The sequence below is a fragment of the Hypanus sabinus genome, unplaced genomic scaffold (genome assembly GCF_030144855.1).
Source record: "Hypanus sabinus isolate sHypSab1 unplaced genomic scaffold, sHypSab1.hap1 scaffold_1333, whole genome shotgun sequence".
In the NCBI taxonomy this organism is placed as follows: Eukaryota; Metazoa; Chordata; class Chondrichthyes; order Myliobatiformes; family Dasyatidae; genus Hypanus; species Hypanus sabinus.
In genome coordinates this window covers 75,768-92,026 of record NW_026779403.1, presented here as the reverse complement: position 1 = coordinate 92,026, position 16,259 = coordinate 75,768, and the positions used below count along the sequence as shown (strand labels likewise).

The following is a 16,259-nucleotide window of genomic DNA, read 5'->3' as shown; positions in this document are numbered from 1 at the left end:
AATTAGAGAGCCATGCGGTAGGGAAATTCTCGACAGTTTCCAGATAAGAATATTGATTTCGTGAAAATATTATAGTGCCTGGATTTTAAATGTGCAATGTAATTGCACTGACAGTGACATTCACTTTAAAATGGATTACAAGCATCGCTAAAGTATGCTACCTCAATAGAAATGTGCAACTTAATTCAAAACGATCATATGGAATACTTCCTTCATTTATTATGTTAGTTCCATAGCCTGTCACTAATATTTGATTATGGCAACCTTTATTGTGCCTGTATTGAACAATTCTACAACAGCGTACTTCACAGACAATAACGTATAGAAAGTGCAAGCAAGAGGGGGCACAGTTTGTTTTTCGGTCTTCATCGGGCTGATGTGAAGGATGGGAATTAACCGTTGACCATTCGAGCAGCAAGTGACTTGGAATTCCTGAACTGTTGTCGCTCATTTCATCGTTACTGTCAGTCGAAGAGAAAACACGGAAAGCCAGATGCAAGCGAATCTAGGACTTGGGCTCTGCACGAGAGAAAATGACTGGCGTCAAATTGATCACAGATACACAGTTTCACCAAGCAAACAACACACACAAACTGCTGGTGGAACGCAGGCAGCATCTATAGGGAGAAGCACTGTCGACGTTTCGGGCCAAGACCCTTCGTCAGGACTAACTAAAAGGAATGATAGTAAGAGATTCGAATGTAGGAGGGGAAGGAGGAAATGCGAAATGATAGAAGAAGACCCGAGCGGGTGGGGTGAAGCTGAGAGCCGGAAAGGTAATTTGCAAAAGGTATACAGAGCTGGAAAAGGGGAAGGATCATGGGACGGGAGGTACACCAGAGGGAGATGGAGAACAGGAAGAGTGATGGGCAGAATGAGAGAAAAAAAGCGGGTGGGGAAATCTAAATATATCAGGAATGGGGAACGAAGTGGAGGAGGGGCATTAACTGAAGTTAGAGAAGTCAATGTTCATGCCATCAGTTTGGAAGCTACCCAGCGGTATATAAGGAGTTGTTTCTCTAACCTGAGTGTGCGTCAGTAGAGGACAGTAGAGGAGGCCATGGATAGATATATCAGATATCAGATAGTCAAATCTCAATTTTTTTATTTCTATCCATGGCCTCCTGTACTGTCGATTCCCATTCTGATATGTCGATCCATGGCCTCCTCTACTGTCAAAATGCAGCCACACTCAGCTTGGAAGAACAACACCTTATATACCGGCTGGGTATCCTCCAACCTAATGGCGTGAACATTGCCTTCTCTAGCTTCCGTTAATGCCCCTCCTCCTCTTCTTACCCCATCCCTGACATATTTAGTTTTTCCCCGCCTAGCTGAATATCAGGACAACCACTGTCCGTCATGTTCAAACAGTTTAAGGAATAAATTATGGCACTCACAACATTATTGCTATCGTCAGGAACCAGATCAGGGAGCGATTATATATAAGACATTATTTCTGACGATTGCCGCTGTGCAGCAGATTACTTGTGATGATGACCTATTTTGTTATACTCCAAACATGCTCGTTTTTTTCGTATTTAACGGACTATAATTCAAACAGATTTAAAAGGGGTAAATCAGTCCTTTATTAAATTGAATGCTGACTACAGGCTTTAACAACACGCTTCTTGTAACGGAAGACCCTCACAAAACCACGAGATTGTTCAATCACATAAATACGCACATGTTACGACAATTTTCTTTTCCGGTTTAGGATCACAGACAGATTGAACTAAAGTACAGCAAAATGGAAATAAGTGTACCGACCGTGAATCTTGGAAAACAAACCTTCAGGGTCTTGTGGAGCATGACATGTACTATATATATAGTCGTTGGTGTAATATTCGACTTCATTGACGGAATGAGTGGATCCAGTAACTAGAATTCAAAGAAATAGATATTCAAGATATTTATTTGGTATTTTTCTTGTTTTTGTAATGAACACATCATTCAATCATTACATCAATGACAGGATAATCTTTACCATGCATGGCATAATCCTTGAATACTATTCAATTGAAGATAAAAGGAAGATGTGTGTTCCACCTTGAATTGATAATAAAATAATCTAAATGTGTACATGGAATCGATTTTATTGCTAAATCGTGTGCGTATTGCTTTTGGAAACGCTATCATTGACGAATGAACATAACTACGGCAATCCTGCAGGAGGTGAAGGATAACAATATATAGAAAGAAAGATAGATAGACTGATAAAGTAATACGATGAAAGGGTAATTATCAAGGCTTTTCTTTAAGTGGGGACAGTTTATGTTCGGTTACAGTTCAGTCGATATATTAAGTAGAAGTAAAACAAGCTAATGTGACTGAAGTCGTCATCCAGTTAGCAGAACATGTTCCGAGGGAGAATGAGTTCACGTTTCTAGTTAATGCCTTCGAACTGGAATGTGAGTAGGTATGTCCCTGGAAAGTTTGGAAGAGTGAGCCATAGTTTGTGGTGGGTAAATTCTTCGAGAGGATAGTCTGTGAAATAATTTACCAGCTTAAATCACGCTTAGAATATCACGCTCACTTCTGCTCAGCTCATTTTTGAACGGCATGAATACTCCGTGCAGAAGAGATTTAACAGAATGATGCCCGAAGTAGGAGGCGCAAATTTTAATTATAGATTGCTCGATGTAGACTGCTCCTCCTCAGAGCTTTTTCCAAGATCGGAAATGGCTCATATGAGGGAGTTACCTTCAAGCTGATTCGAAGAAATAATGCAGTGTTGTCAGTGGTAATTTTGTTAGGGGTGAAAGCGGGGAACGCCCTTTCGAGGCTGATATTGGAGATAGATATATTAGGGCCATTTAGTAAACTTTTTACGTGGCCACATGTGGTCAATTGCTTTCTATGAAAGCAACTAAAGAATGTGTAGGATGGGAGAGCAAAATTGTTCTCGTGTAAGTTAACAGGTCGGCACAACATTGTGAGCGTAATGAACGGCACTGTGCCATGTTGCTCCATGTTCAGTGTTCTCTGTTCTACATTCTATTGTTGAACAGCGAAAAGTTTCGAACGAAGGCTCTTCGAAATTGCTGAAAAAAATCCTAGTTGTTTCAGGAAAGAGGAAAGGAAATGCCTCTAATACTCTGGGGACTATATCAGCAGATGCTGGCAGTGTATGCTTCAGATTTGTATTATTAATTGAGGTTCCGTTCAATGATCATGAGTGATATCATACCACTCCAGACTGCAGACTGAGATAGTTGAAACCGTGTTCTCAGCATCCCTCACAATTCATATCTATTGTGCTACGGAACAAAAGATATGCATTTTCGTCGTCTATTTACCACATGTATTTATGCCCTCGAAGGTTCTGACTTAATTTCCCACGTTCTATTAGGGGTCCTTACCTCTCGTCGGATCTTGCCTGTCACCAACCAGCCTACCCTCCTTTCCCATGCTCCAGCTCCTTATTTTAGCTTCTGTAACTCCTTTACAGAGCCAATAAAATGATTTGGTTCTAAACGTTGACGGTTCATTCTCTACCATAGATGCACCTAGATCTGCTGAGTTCCAGTAGAATACTGTGTGCTTTGCTCAAGATTTTCAGCATCCGCAGAATCTCTTTTGTTTATTGTATGATACCCCGTTATTATTTTTGTTACAATTTCATTTCTGAAGTACCTACAGAGCAGTGAGTTTTTGTTGTTTCTTGATTTTGATAACAATATTGGATGTATTTAGACGGTATCAATTTGTACATCGCGGATTCTGTGTCATAATACAGACCTGAATCTTGCATCTCAGAAAAATTCTTGAATGGTGGAATATTTTCAATTTCCTCATAAATTGCTTGGTAAAAGTCAACAGGTAATCCTTGGCCACTCATTAGTGTACCTAATGAAGAGGGAGTTGAGATGAACATCGGCATCAACGAACTTGTACACGAATATTATGATTAAACTAAAATAAATTAAAATGATCTAAGTCAAGATGAAGAGTCAGGGAACGTGATCTTTGAATCGGACAGATGTGTGCATCATGTCCCTGACCAATTAACCGAATAAATTTGACATCAGAAAGACAAAGGGAAAGGTACAGAAGAACGAGTATATTTCCGATCATTGTTTCATAATGAATACACATCACATTTGAATCGATGACGAGTTTAATATTATTATTAGATAGATGTAGATGCCATCAGTATGGCAGCGGATGAAGTCAGGATGGAAATTCACACGTCACTCCAGCACCTAACAGAGAAAGTTTGGCTGTGTCAAAGAAATTTAAAAGCATCGTGAATATTCAATGATAAAATGATAAGAAGAAAAAGAATGGGGTAAATGCATTCTCTTACTTCGATTGGGAGAACCGAATCAGAATATTCGAGGATACACAGCAGATTCTTAAAACTTATACTTCCAGATTTTCAGCGCATGGAAGTATTACAGTGAAATAAACAGTGAAGCAGCCGCTTACCAAATCAGATTTAACCTTCAATTTCCATTACTGCATACTGAAAATTTATCATAAATCCATGAACAGTAAGGGACAGTGAAAGCCACTATTATAAATGTCTCACAAAAGTCAAATTAATTTTGAACTAAAGCGGTAAAAAACATATTTAATTTAGTCTTTTCTGCACAAAAATATTTTTTTGTGAATACACCAACAAACTGAAAGCGTCACAATAAAAGGTCGATGTAAAAATTGGCCCTCACCACTGATTGCTGATCGTCTCCACGTTATCGTGAACAGTATTAAAAACTCAATGATGAATATAATTCCAAGAGTTATGCAGACAGTAACCATGATAGATGGGGTCCAGTTTCCTAAAGCTTTAAACGAAACGCAAAAACATATATTTCAATAAACAGAAAACAAACACTATAGATCCAATGCCACGAAATTTTGAGCGATGTTTAATGAATTTAATCATATATTCAGTTATCACGATTTTTGAAAGTTATATCCCTATACATTTAATGAGAGAAAGAGCGGGGCGGAGACACAAGGACTATTTCACAATAAAGCCTGATATGTCAGAAGTATTTCCCAGAGCAATAAATGTTTCTCTAGCCACCTGGTATCAAATCATGATAAACACACCAAGCAACGTCGTGTTCAAATTCCATTTTCCTGCACATTGCTGGATTGGAACAGCAAGAAGGGAAGTGAGTTTAATTTTATGAAAACAGTTCCAGGAAGAAATTATTTCAACATACTTATCCATGTTTTTTTTTTCTCTTATCCGCCTTTAATCAGCAAACAGAGATTTAGCTAATAATTATAAAGATAGTGTTACTCTTGGACCTCCATACCTCTCCTTTCTTCCACCACCCTCCACATTCCCCTCAGCTGTGGCGAGGAGGGAGGGCCACAAGGGTTAGGAGGGAACTGTGGAAGGGGAGTGAGGTAGGACATTGAGGGAGTGCTGAGGAGAGAATGCTGTGGGAGTGGAGTGAGCTAACTCGATTAAGTCAACCCATACGACATGCAATGGATCCAGAAAATGTTGGTCAGCTGCTGATTATTACTGCTAGCGGTCTGTATGTAACTAGGAGTAGTGCAATTGATTTCATTCCAAATATGCATTTATAGGCCAGGTCCACATAGCGATGTTGGTCTTTATGAAGTCAGAGCAATACAGAGGAAATGGGACCTCATAGCCTTGATACTTCTTCCTCAACGCGTGCATTAAGGGTTCAAAAATAAGTCTGAGCACTTGCACTCTTACATAACGTCACCAAATCTCGAATATTATTTAGGGTCCAAAATATTAATCAATTATACTGCCGTTGAGCACTCATTTCATGCTGTGCTGTCGCGGGATGACTAAATACTATTCAGGCCATGCATTCTTAGCGCTGATGTCATCAGGAAGAATATACCGGAGCCTTGGGTCCACACAACTGGGCTCAGGAATAGTCATTATCTATCAACAGCCATGATCCTGCTAGGGTGCGTAACTTCAATTATTCTAGTGGTGAACAGATTCCACAACCTATATTTTCTTTCAAGCGTTACACAACTCTTGTTCTCAGTATTAATTTTTACTGATCCATTTGCTGACATTGTTTCTGGTTTTCCATTTGCGTACTTCGTTGCCCTTTGGTGTTTGTTATTTTTCCGCACTTGTTTTTGAGAATTTCTTTAGAATTTCTTTTATGTTTCTTTGTATGTACACTGAATGCCGTAAGAAAATGAATCTCAAGGCAGTGAATGACGATATATGGATATCTGATAACAAATTTCCTTTTAACTTTAATTTTTACTATCTGCAAACATCAAAACTTTCTCAAGACGATCGAATGTGCTACAAGTTGAGTCACAAAAAACGTTTGAACGGGAGTGGAGTTCATGTTATTAAGAATTCTGCATATTCCTGCTTAAAATAATGGGCGAGACAATCAGGGTCCCATACAGTTTCCAAATCATCCATTGTGAACTTAGCAGTGAGGCAATACGAATGATCAATTCTTGATATCTGCAGCATAAAAGCGATACTTAAGCGTCAAAATCCATACCTGAATTGTCGCGTTCAGTAGGAGACACTCTGGAACCTGTGTACAGATTGAAAAGAAGTTTCAACAAACGCATCTCTGTTGGCGTTTATATTTGATATTTCTAACTACGAAAATCACAAATCAGTTGGAGAGAAATTGAAATGTCAGACAAAGCCCAAAGCATACCAGAACAAAGAACGATGACATCTTCTTTGTGATCACAGTCGTGTTGACCAAATGGTGAGGAACGACAGCTGGACAGAAACGATTCACTTCCGGTGCATTTTACTTCATCAAGCCAGACATCAGCGGCTCCCTGGGTCATGTTAACATCTTCGGGAGGCCAGAGAGCAAGGCCACATCCTAGTTGTCTGCAGACTACATTGGCATCGGCCAGATCCCAAGAGTCGTCACACACCGTGCCCCAACTTTTATTAACTTGTACCTCAAGCCTTCCGGAGCAGCTGTGACTGCCGCCAACAAGTTGCAATGGAACATCTAGGTATGAAAGAATAAAATGAAAATTTATTTAATCATTAGCCTGGGAATCTGATGTTTGTCAGAGGAAAAATAGAACTAATTATAGAACGCAAGGACAGGCACCTCGGCCCACCAGTTCTTAATCCAAAACTCTGAAAGTTATGCTACCTCTCTTCTGCCTCATATAATCGATATCGCTCAAATATTTACACTTGCCTACTCCAGTGGAAAGCCTATCAAAAACGATAATTGTAAACATTTCTATATCACTCCTCCAAGCCCGTTCCAAGCACAATCATGGTTAATTTACGAATAAAGCTTTTCCTCTAACACTTCATTTAAGCCATCGTCTGTCACCTTAAATGCCTCCGTTAATATTTGGTATTTTTATTACAATGATTCAGACTCTCTAATTGACCTGTCTCACCTAATGTTATGCATCTGTTAGGACTAATTTTAGGTCCGCAGAATGAGTCTGAAGTGTTTCCGTCCTTTCTTATCCAGGCAGACTCTGAGTACGTCTCTTTTATAGCCCCCACACGGTTCTTGAAATGCGACTAATGGCAATATAAATAATGTGAAACCATTGCCTTACATAACCAGAAACACTTCATGCAGTCAATTCATCGTTGAATGACCACGCAACATATCTTATTCCTACCATCAGTGTCCGATTAATGAAGGCAAGTCACAGACCTTCCTCTTCAACTCATACCTCATCACGAAATACTCAAACACATGACGAAGACACTATCAGCCACCGTTTTTCTGTCTTTAGTTCATACCAGCGAAGAAAATAGTCGAATACAGCTCATGCATATCTTTCAATCCAACCATAAATTGCGGGCTTTGAACATACGTCGTCCTATGTTCTGTCTAGTTAACCACTTGTGTTATTTTGGTAATGTAACACAGGATGGCTTGAAGTTTCCTTTTCTCATATTTCCAACCCAGTAGGTATCTTTATCTATTAATCGCAGCCTTTATTCAGCTCTCTATATTGCCCAGTAGCCCGACAGCATTTATGTATGCCTCTGTTTACATATATTTGCTTCATTTATTTTGATCAAACCAGCAATGTATCTCGCCTTTGAATATCCCCATTACTTCCATCGTTCACTTCCCTCCTTCCCAGGTAATACCGATTCCCAAGTCCGTCCAGCTGGTCATAAGACAATTCCTGCATATCATTTATAATCTTGCCAGATAACAAATTCTCCCAATTATTTCCAGTTAACTCCAGTTATCTTCCGTCTGGGCATGGAATTTTTCCCAAGACACTCCCATTTGGCAGTGCTCAACAGGGTCACGGGAAACCAGGATTTTAGTCAATGGGGGTACAATTTCTTTGAGAGGAAAAAGGAACGAAATTATTTTTTTCTAATAGCGACGTTTATACAAGGTTTTCTGATTTCAACAAAGGCGTTTCGAATTCGTTACCTTCTGAAGGGAAAGAGGAGAATGTGTTTTCTTGCAAGTAGGCTTTTTCAGTGAATCCTTCCGTCATGTTGGATTCTGTTGGCAAAATAAATATTTTGACGATTTTATACAAAAATATGTAAAAGGTAAATAGATATAAGACTCTCTTATTTACCCTCACATACAACTCCTCCGTCATGCGAATGGTCACACTGGTGTTTTCCCCACGGTTGTGACTCACACTGCCAAAGGGTCGATTCGTGTGCTGTACATTCAATCTCATCCAACCATATAGGTCCAAGTCCTTTTCCAAATTGATATGAGCCAGGATAAATATATTTTATTGGTCCACATTTCATTTGTTTGCAAATCACTTCTCCAGATTTGGCATCAAGATCCGTGGAGCACACTGTTCCCCACGTCCCGTTGTACCACACTTCAATTCTTCCTCTGCATCGACTTCCTCCGTCCTGGTCCTGTAGGCGCAGCTTTTTGTGCTCTGATAAGGATGCATTTGAAACAAGGGTATTCGCAAAAGTAGAATACAATGGTATTCGAGTTTGTAGTTCTTCTGCAAAAGAAATTATCCGTGTGTGTGTGTGAGTGTGTGTGTGTGTGTGTGTGTGTGTGTGTGTGTGTGTATACGTGCTGTGTAGAGCTAGGACAATCAAATAAAATGTGCATATTCAGTAGGAAGTGATGGATTAGCAAAATTAAGCGAAGCCAGGAAGCACGGAGTGATATATTGTGCTGAAATACTTAAAAGAGAGAAGGGGTTAGTGACGGAATATTGAGGAATAGCGGACTGATACTGGAATCTCATCGGATTCACCAACAATTGAGAAAGGTAAATATTTCAAATCCTTTCGGGAAGAAGTTGAAGAGCGAGGAGAAACTGTCCATCCTCTGTCCTTAACGAAAAGTGTGAATTGAGTCTTTGGAAATAAGTGGACCGAGACAAACCGTCACTTGCTCTTCGGGGCAAAAGCGGGACGTGGTTAAATGTGTTGACTGTACCTCAGTACCTTATTCTTAAGACCGCACCAACTAAACCCAGACTAATAGCAGACTGTGATGAAATAAAGGCGAAATTACAATATTATTTTCATTTATTCTATCCTCCGATTCAATAACAGTATTTGAAACAGATTTTAGGATTGATTTAAAAAAAACATTTTATATGTATTCCAGGCATTATCTTTAGAGATTCTAATGTGATCACCTGCACTATTTTGAAAAGAAAATAGTGTTTTGAGTTCAGAAAAGCTGACCTCACATGAGCTTCTGGCTTTTTGAAACTTTACTTCATTATGCCACAACTACACAGATCCTGTTATCTTACGTTTATTCTTCTCTGCTACATTAAATCTCAATAGAAAATTTGTCTTCTCTGGACACATTACAACCTTCCAGTCTCAGTATCAAATTTCTACCGTTGGCTCCTCTAGTTGATTTTGTTTCGTGAGGTACTTTTACTTCAGATTTTCTTTACCAATTGCTTTAATAAGTGAGAAGCAGAGGTAAAGAAACATGGGGGGAAAGAAGCAGTGGAAATTGAAAAAAAAACAACAACGGCATGTTTTTGAATTCAATTAGTTGTTTTTTTTTGGATTTTATTACTTGGAATTTGCATCTGCCAGTTTGATAAATTGTATTATTCAGTCTCTCCTGGTTTGGATTGCTATGTTACTTCTCGTCACCAGCTGGCTCTGCTTACTTGTATGTTCACAGCCACTTACTACTGCATGGCTAAGTAATTGAATTTCCTCAGGAGATCGGAAATTTAAGAATCGCTTGCATATTTTAGTCAGGCGCACTTTTCTATGGGTCGAAGGAATTTGAATCAACATCTGGATTCAACATTTGAATCTATCCTTTGTAAGAACGACTCACGGTGCTTTTTTTTTACACAGCTCCTTGAGTAGTGTAAAGAGTTGGTGAATAATCAGTCGACCATCAAACTGCATCTATGCATAGACTGGTGATTCTTTACTTGCCTAGTTTGTGTAAAGAAAACGGGTAAACACTGGAGCGAGGGCAGAAGAGTTATTAGGCAGAATCAATACTGAACTCAGGGTGATTAACGTTCTGACATTAGTCATGGGAAATATGACCATTCCAGATACGTAGGGAATAAGTTGATTGTTTCTGCGTAGGTGTGCTCTCACGCATTATCAACATTTTGACAGTTCATCCTGGCCCAATGGCGTCCTTTCCTGCTTTATTTATTTATTACATCTCCGTAGTCGCTGCGTGCTGCAAAAACAATAAAAATAAATTTTAACAAATTGAAATTTTCTTTACCAGAGCATGTTAATGTCAGAGCTTCTTTTTGACTGCAGTCATGTTCGCCCCATGGTGCTGATGGACATTCCCAGAGAAATGTTTCGTTACCCGAGCATCTCACTTCATCTAACAAAACTGGGAGAGAGCGTCTTCCGCAGTAATCGTGAGTTTTATCCTCCAAAGAATGTCCACAACCCAGTTGTCTGCAGACCACGTTAGCGTCAACCAGATCCCAGGAGTCATCACAAACCAGGCCCCAAGATCCACGGTAATAAACCTCTAGCTGACCAGCACATGAATCTTCACTTCCGGAGAGACGTAACTGCAAGTGGCCTATCGAACGGAAACATGGAAAATAAATCAGTATATTAGAAATTATAAACATCACCAGTTTGTCGTTTCGAAAGATGATTCTGGAATTATTATTATTACTCTTAAAAAGTATTGTGCCGTGATGTAACAATTATTCTGGAATTTAAAAACGTTTAAAATCTAAACATAAAATGTAAGTATGGAAGAATAGAACATATCGAGAAGCGAGAATTGCTTCTGTCATTAAGGACGGAACTCAGCGGCTGGCATTTGGACGTTTTATCACATCTGCTGCCTTTCCATTTCCCTGCCTTTTGCAAAAACGAGGAAACTATAAGCCAGTAAGCCTGATCTCAGTGTTTGGAAATATATTGAAGTCTATTATCAATGAGAATGCAGAAGATAAACAAATGTCTGACAAATCTGGTGAAATTATTGTGAAGAAATAATAAGCAGGATAGTCAGAGGAGAAGGGGTTGATTTTGTGGTACTTGGATCTTCAAACGGCCAACGTCAACTTGCCACACATGTGACTGCTTAATGAGTTAAAGCCCATTGTATTAAAGGAAATATTCTAGGATGGATAGAGCTGTCGCTAATTGGCAGTAGGCAACGATCGGGAATGAAGGGACTCTTTTCTCGGTGGCCGCCGGCGACTCGTGGTGATTTTAGTGATTTTGGACCAATTCATTTTACGTTCTGTGTCAATGATTCGGATGATTCTGTTGGTGACTTCGTTGAGAGGTTTTCAGACAATACGAAGGTAGCTGGAGGGTCAGTTAGATTTGAGGAGGTGATAGGCCGCAGAATTACAATTTTTTCTTAAGAGAGTGGACAAAAATTATAGCTACAGTACATTTTCGGGTAGTGTATGGTCATGCCCTTTCGTAGAAAAAAAAGGAAAGGTTTGACTGTTTCCTAACTGGAGAGAAAATACAAAAAAAAAACGAAGCGCCAAGTTGCTTAGTAGCCCTTGTGCAGGATTCTCCAAACGTTAGTGAGCTTGTGGATATTAAGGCAAGTGCAATGGATGCAATTTTGAGATTATTTGAAGCTCTGGTTAGACCTCACTAGCAATATTCTGTGCCGTTTTGCGCCACTTATCTCAGAATGGATCTGTGGAAAATGGAGTGGGCCAAAGGAGGTTCACTAGAATGTCTTTTCATAAGAAGAGCGTTTGATGGCTCTGGGTTGTGTTCACCAGAATTCAGAAGAATGAGGGGTGACCTCATTGAACCCTATCGGATGACGAAAGACTTTGACAGAGTGGATATGCAGAGCATGTTTCCAATGTTGTTCGTGTCTGAGACCAAAGGACACTGCCTGAGAATATAGGACAATACAGTTGTGTCATTGTTGATTTTGTTTTCGATCCTAACTGTGGTCCCCGATGAGGAAGTCAATAAGCCATTTGCAGAGGGAGGAACAGAGACCCAGGTTATTGATCTTGTTTATTAGTTCTGGGTTTTTAGTACAAAATAAATCTATTATCAAGGTACGTATATGTCACCAAAAACGATGCCGAAATTCGCAAAATTAGTAAATTGATTTCCACTTCCTTTTGTAGTATTTCCCTTCAGTGGTATTGTTTCTATACCTAGCTGTGATATAGCTTGTTAATATACTTTCTACTACAAACCTTTCGATGTTTTCTTTTTGGTTTTTTTTTAATACCATGCCGAGTCTTCGAAATCTTCCAAGAAACTCGGGACTCTGTGTGCTATCGCTGTAATTGCAGTTATGTGTTGCGTCACGGACAGGGCCTCCGAAATAATAACAGGGGTTAATTGAAATTTCTGACCATCTCCGCATCTGATGCTCCGTTGAGGCCTGACTCATGGACTGCTGGTTTCCTCCTCCTGAACTGAATACCTCCAATATGTCATGCTGAATTTAAGGAGGAGGTTGGTGCTGTGACACCACTACTCCTGCTTTTTTAATATCCATTCAAAATGCTGTTGTGTCATCAACTTTGATCCGGTGTACGTCAGTAGGGTCGTCAGCAAATTTGAGAATGGCAGAGGTGTAGTTTAAAGCGAATGAAACACGAAGCTGTTCTCACAAACTTTTGGATCACCAGTGCTGATGGAGATTTTAGACTAGACGTAGTTGTCATTCGGAACATATTGTCTGGGTCTGCAGTGGAGGATACAATTGTACAAGTAGTTATTGGGATACCGACTTCGATTTTTTGATCAGTTGTAAGGGGATGGTGGCATTTTATGCTGAGCTGCGGTGAAGAAGCAACCCTGTAATGTGTGTATCTTTTCTATCCAGATGTTCCTGGATAGTATGAAGAGCCAATAAGATGGCAATTTTAGTGAACCTATTGCTCTAATAGGCAAATATGGGATGTCATGGTCCTTTCTGTCAAACAGTACCTTGCTATTTACCTCCGGAATTGGGCCTCAGGCCCCTCGTTTAACTCCCCATCATTCCCAGATTCCACTAACTACACACTCCTGCTTTCCATCAGAAAATGCTGGATAAAGACAACAAAGAGCTGCCAGTTTCTTGGTGGACTCTGGTGTGAGTAACCTCGTTTCATTGTTCTGTCAGTCCTAAGTCTAACATCGGTCCTGGATTCTCTCCAAACCCAGGTCTCCGGGTAAAGACTCTCGTGGATAACGATACCGACTCTCCTCGATACGTCAATAACGCCTCCCAAATCTACCACCGCGCCCGTGTTCTGCACTTGGTTTCGTCCACCGACAGGCTTGTGTAACACGGACATGTCTCCTCTGAGGCAGAGGTTGATATGTTCCATCAACAAATTCTCAAAACACTTCCTCATTGTTGCTGCCATTTTAACTGACCGATAGTTCTTCAGGCAGATCACCAGACTCTCATAAGAAATCGGTATGTGAAGTTTACTTGTGGCTCTATCAGACTGCCGAAGCAAGGTGCTGACGATCTCCCTGAGCACGCCAGGCAGTTGATCAGCTCAGATCTGAACTACATGGCCGGATATCCCTTCTGTGCCGGATGCTTTTGGTGACTTTGCCCTCATGAACGCTAATTGCATGTCAGCCTCACAGACTTAAATCACAGAATTATCGGTGGCTTCGGGAATTCTTAATGTCTCGTCACGTTTTGACACTCAAAGCGGGCATAAAAGGATTGAGCCCATCTGGAAGCGAAGCTTTTTGCCCACTACATCGCTTGATTTTACTTTTTTCAATCCCTGCCAAAATTGTCAAGTTTCCTTCGTGGGTTTCAGCAAGGCATTTAGAAAGGTACAATAAGCAAGGCTTAATGAGAAAATAAGGAGACAGGAGATCCAAGGGGACATTGCTTTGTAGAATCAGAACTGGTTTGCCCACAGAAGCCAAAGACTGGTTGTGGACGAGTCCTATTCTGCGTGGAAGTCAGTGAACAGTGGTGTAGCTATGGGACCTGTTCTTGCACCAATACCCTTCTTGATTTTTATAAATGCTCTGGAGGAGGAAGTGGAGAGATGGGTTAGTAGTTTGCTGATGAGTCAAAGGTTGGCCGTGTTGTGGATAGTCTGGAGGGCTGTCAGAGGGCACAGCGGGACACCGATAGGATGCAAAACTGGGCTGAGTGGTTGCGGATGGGGTTCAACCTAGATAAATGTGAGATGGTTCATTTTGTTACGTAGATCAGATACCACAGCAGAATATAGTTTTAATGGGAAGACTCCTGACAGGGTGAAGGATCACAGGGATCTTGGAGTCCGGGTCCATTCGACAATCAAGATGCTGGACAGTTTGACTCTGTGGTTAAGTAAGTTTGCGGAGCATTGGCGTTCATAAATCGCGGGACTGAATTTCGGAAACGACAGGTAATGTTCCAGTTACATTGGAAGCTGTTCATACCCCACTTGGAGTATTTTCCTAAGTTATGGTCGCCTTACCACAGGAAGGATGTGAAAGCGTTGGAAAGTGTTGAGAAAAGATTTACAAAGATGTTGCCTGGACCAGGGAGCATCCCTTATGCGAATAGGTAGAGTGATCTCGGCCTTTTACCCTTGGTGCGCTGGAGGATGAGTGGTGACATGATTGAGATGTATAAGATTAAGAGATATTTTCTTTTTATCCAGGGTTTTATGGTGCTTGGATGTAGGTACAGAGATGACATGTTTTTTTTAATGTAGGGAGTGGCGTTTGTGTGGAATGGGCTGCCGGCGACGATGGTGAAAGAGGATACATTAGCATCTTACAACAGACTCCTTGACAGGTGCATGGAGCTCAGAAAAATAGAGAGCTACCCAGTTAACCCTAGGTAATTTCTAGGATAAGGACATGTTCGGCATTTCAGAAGAGATAACAGATGCATTGGTCGTGACCTTACAAGAATCACTTGATTCTGGCATGATGGTAAATATCACTCTAAGAAAGGAGGAAGGGAAAGGAGAGAGAGAATTATAGTCCAGTTCACCGATCCACAGTGGTTTGGAAACTGTTGGATTCTATTATAAATGATGATCCGCCGAGGTACTTGGAAAACAATGATAACGTAAGTCAATGTCAGCATGTATTCTGCTGAGGGAAATCTTGTCTGATATATATGTTAGAGTTAGTTCTTCGAGGAAGCAATAAGTAAAGTGGAAAAAGGTGAGGCAGTGGATATTTACTTGGACTTTCGATGTCATTTAATAAGGTGCCACAAATAAAGTTACTTAACAGGATTAAATTCCATGGCGTTTAGGAAAGGAAAGGAGACGGATAACGGAATGGCTGATAGGTACGATGCATCGAGTGAGAATGAAAGCTGCCCTTTCTGATTAGTTGCCAGTGACGCACGCTGTTCCTCAAGGGTTAGTATTGGGACCGCTGCTTTTCACATTGCTTTTAGTGATTCAGATAATGGATTTGATGGTCAAAGCTTGCTGATATTAAGAAAGAGGTGTGTCGTGGTAGGTAGTGCTGAGAGTCCAAATGTATGATAACGCATTTCGAAAAAAAGGAGCAATATGCTGACTATTATCTAATTGGGGAGAAGTTTCAATCATCAGAGGTGCAGAGGGACTTAAGAGTACACGTGAAAGATTACCAGAGGTTAATTTAGAGGTTCAGTCTGTGGGAGCAAAAGACGAATGTAATGTTGACATTTCTCTGAAGTGGAATAGAATATAAAAGCAAGGAGATAATATTGTACCTTTATAAGACACTAGACAGACCGCACTTGAAATATCCCCAGCAGTTTTAGCCCTATCTCTCTGAAAGGGTGTGCCCCTATTGTAGAGAATGCAGATGAGATCGACAATGATGATTCCGGGAAGGAAGGTGCTAACATAAGAGGTGTGTCCGGCAGCTGGATCTATACTCACAGGTATCACAT

General features: G+C 40.4%; 1 protein-coding gene across 1 annotated transcript in view; it reads right to left on the bottom strand.

Moving 5' to 3' along the window:
• Positions 1-345: 345 nt before the first annotated feature.
• LOC132386834 (deleted in malignant brain tumors 1 protein-like) overlaps positions 346-16,259 on the bottom strand; it is a 37,523-nt gene continuing 21,609 nt past the window's right edge. Inside the window, exons 5-12 of the mRNA XM_059959178.1 lie at positions 10,662-10,976; positions 8,533-8,856; positions 6,645-6,956; positions 6,480-6,515; positions 4,674-4,790; positions 3,742-3,849; positions 1,792-1,881; positions 346-519 (exon numbers count right to left, since the gene is read on the bottom strand). Of these exons, the coding sequence (XP_059815161.1) occupies positions 506-519; positions 1,792-1,881; positions 3,742-3,849; positions 4,674-4,790; positions 6,480-6,515; positions 6,645-6,956; positions 8,533-8,856; positions 10,662-10,976 (1,316 nt within the window). The 3' untranslated portion in view covers positions 346-505. The remainder of the gene's footprint in view (positions 520-1,791; positions 1,882-3,741; positions 3,850-4,673; positions 4,791-6,479; positions 6,516-6,644; positions 6,957-8,532; positions 8,857-10,661; positions 10,977-16,259) is intronic.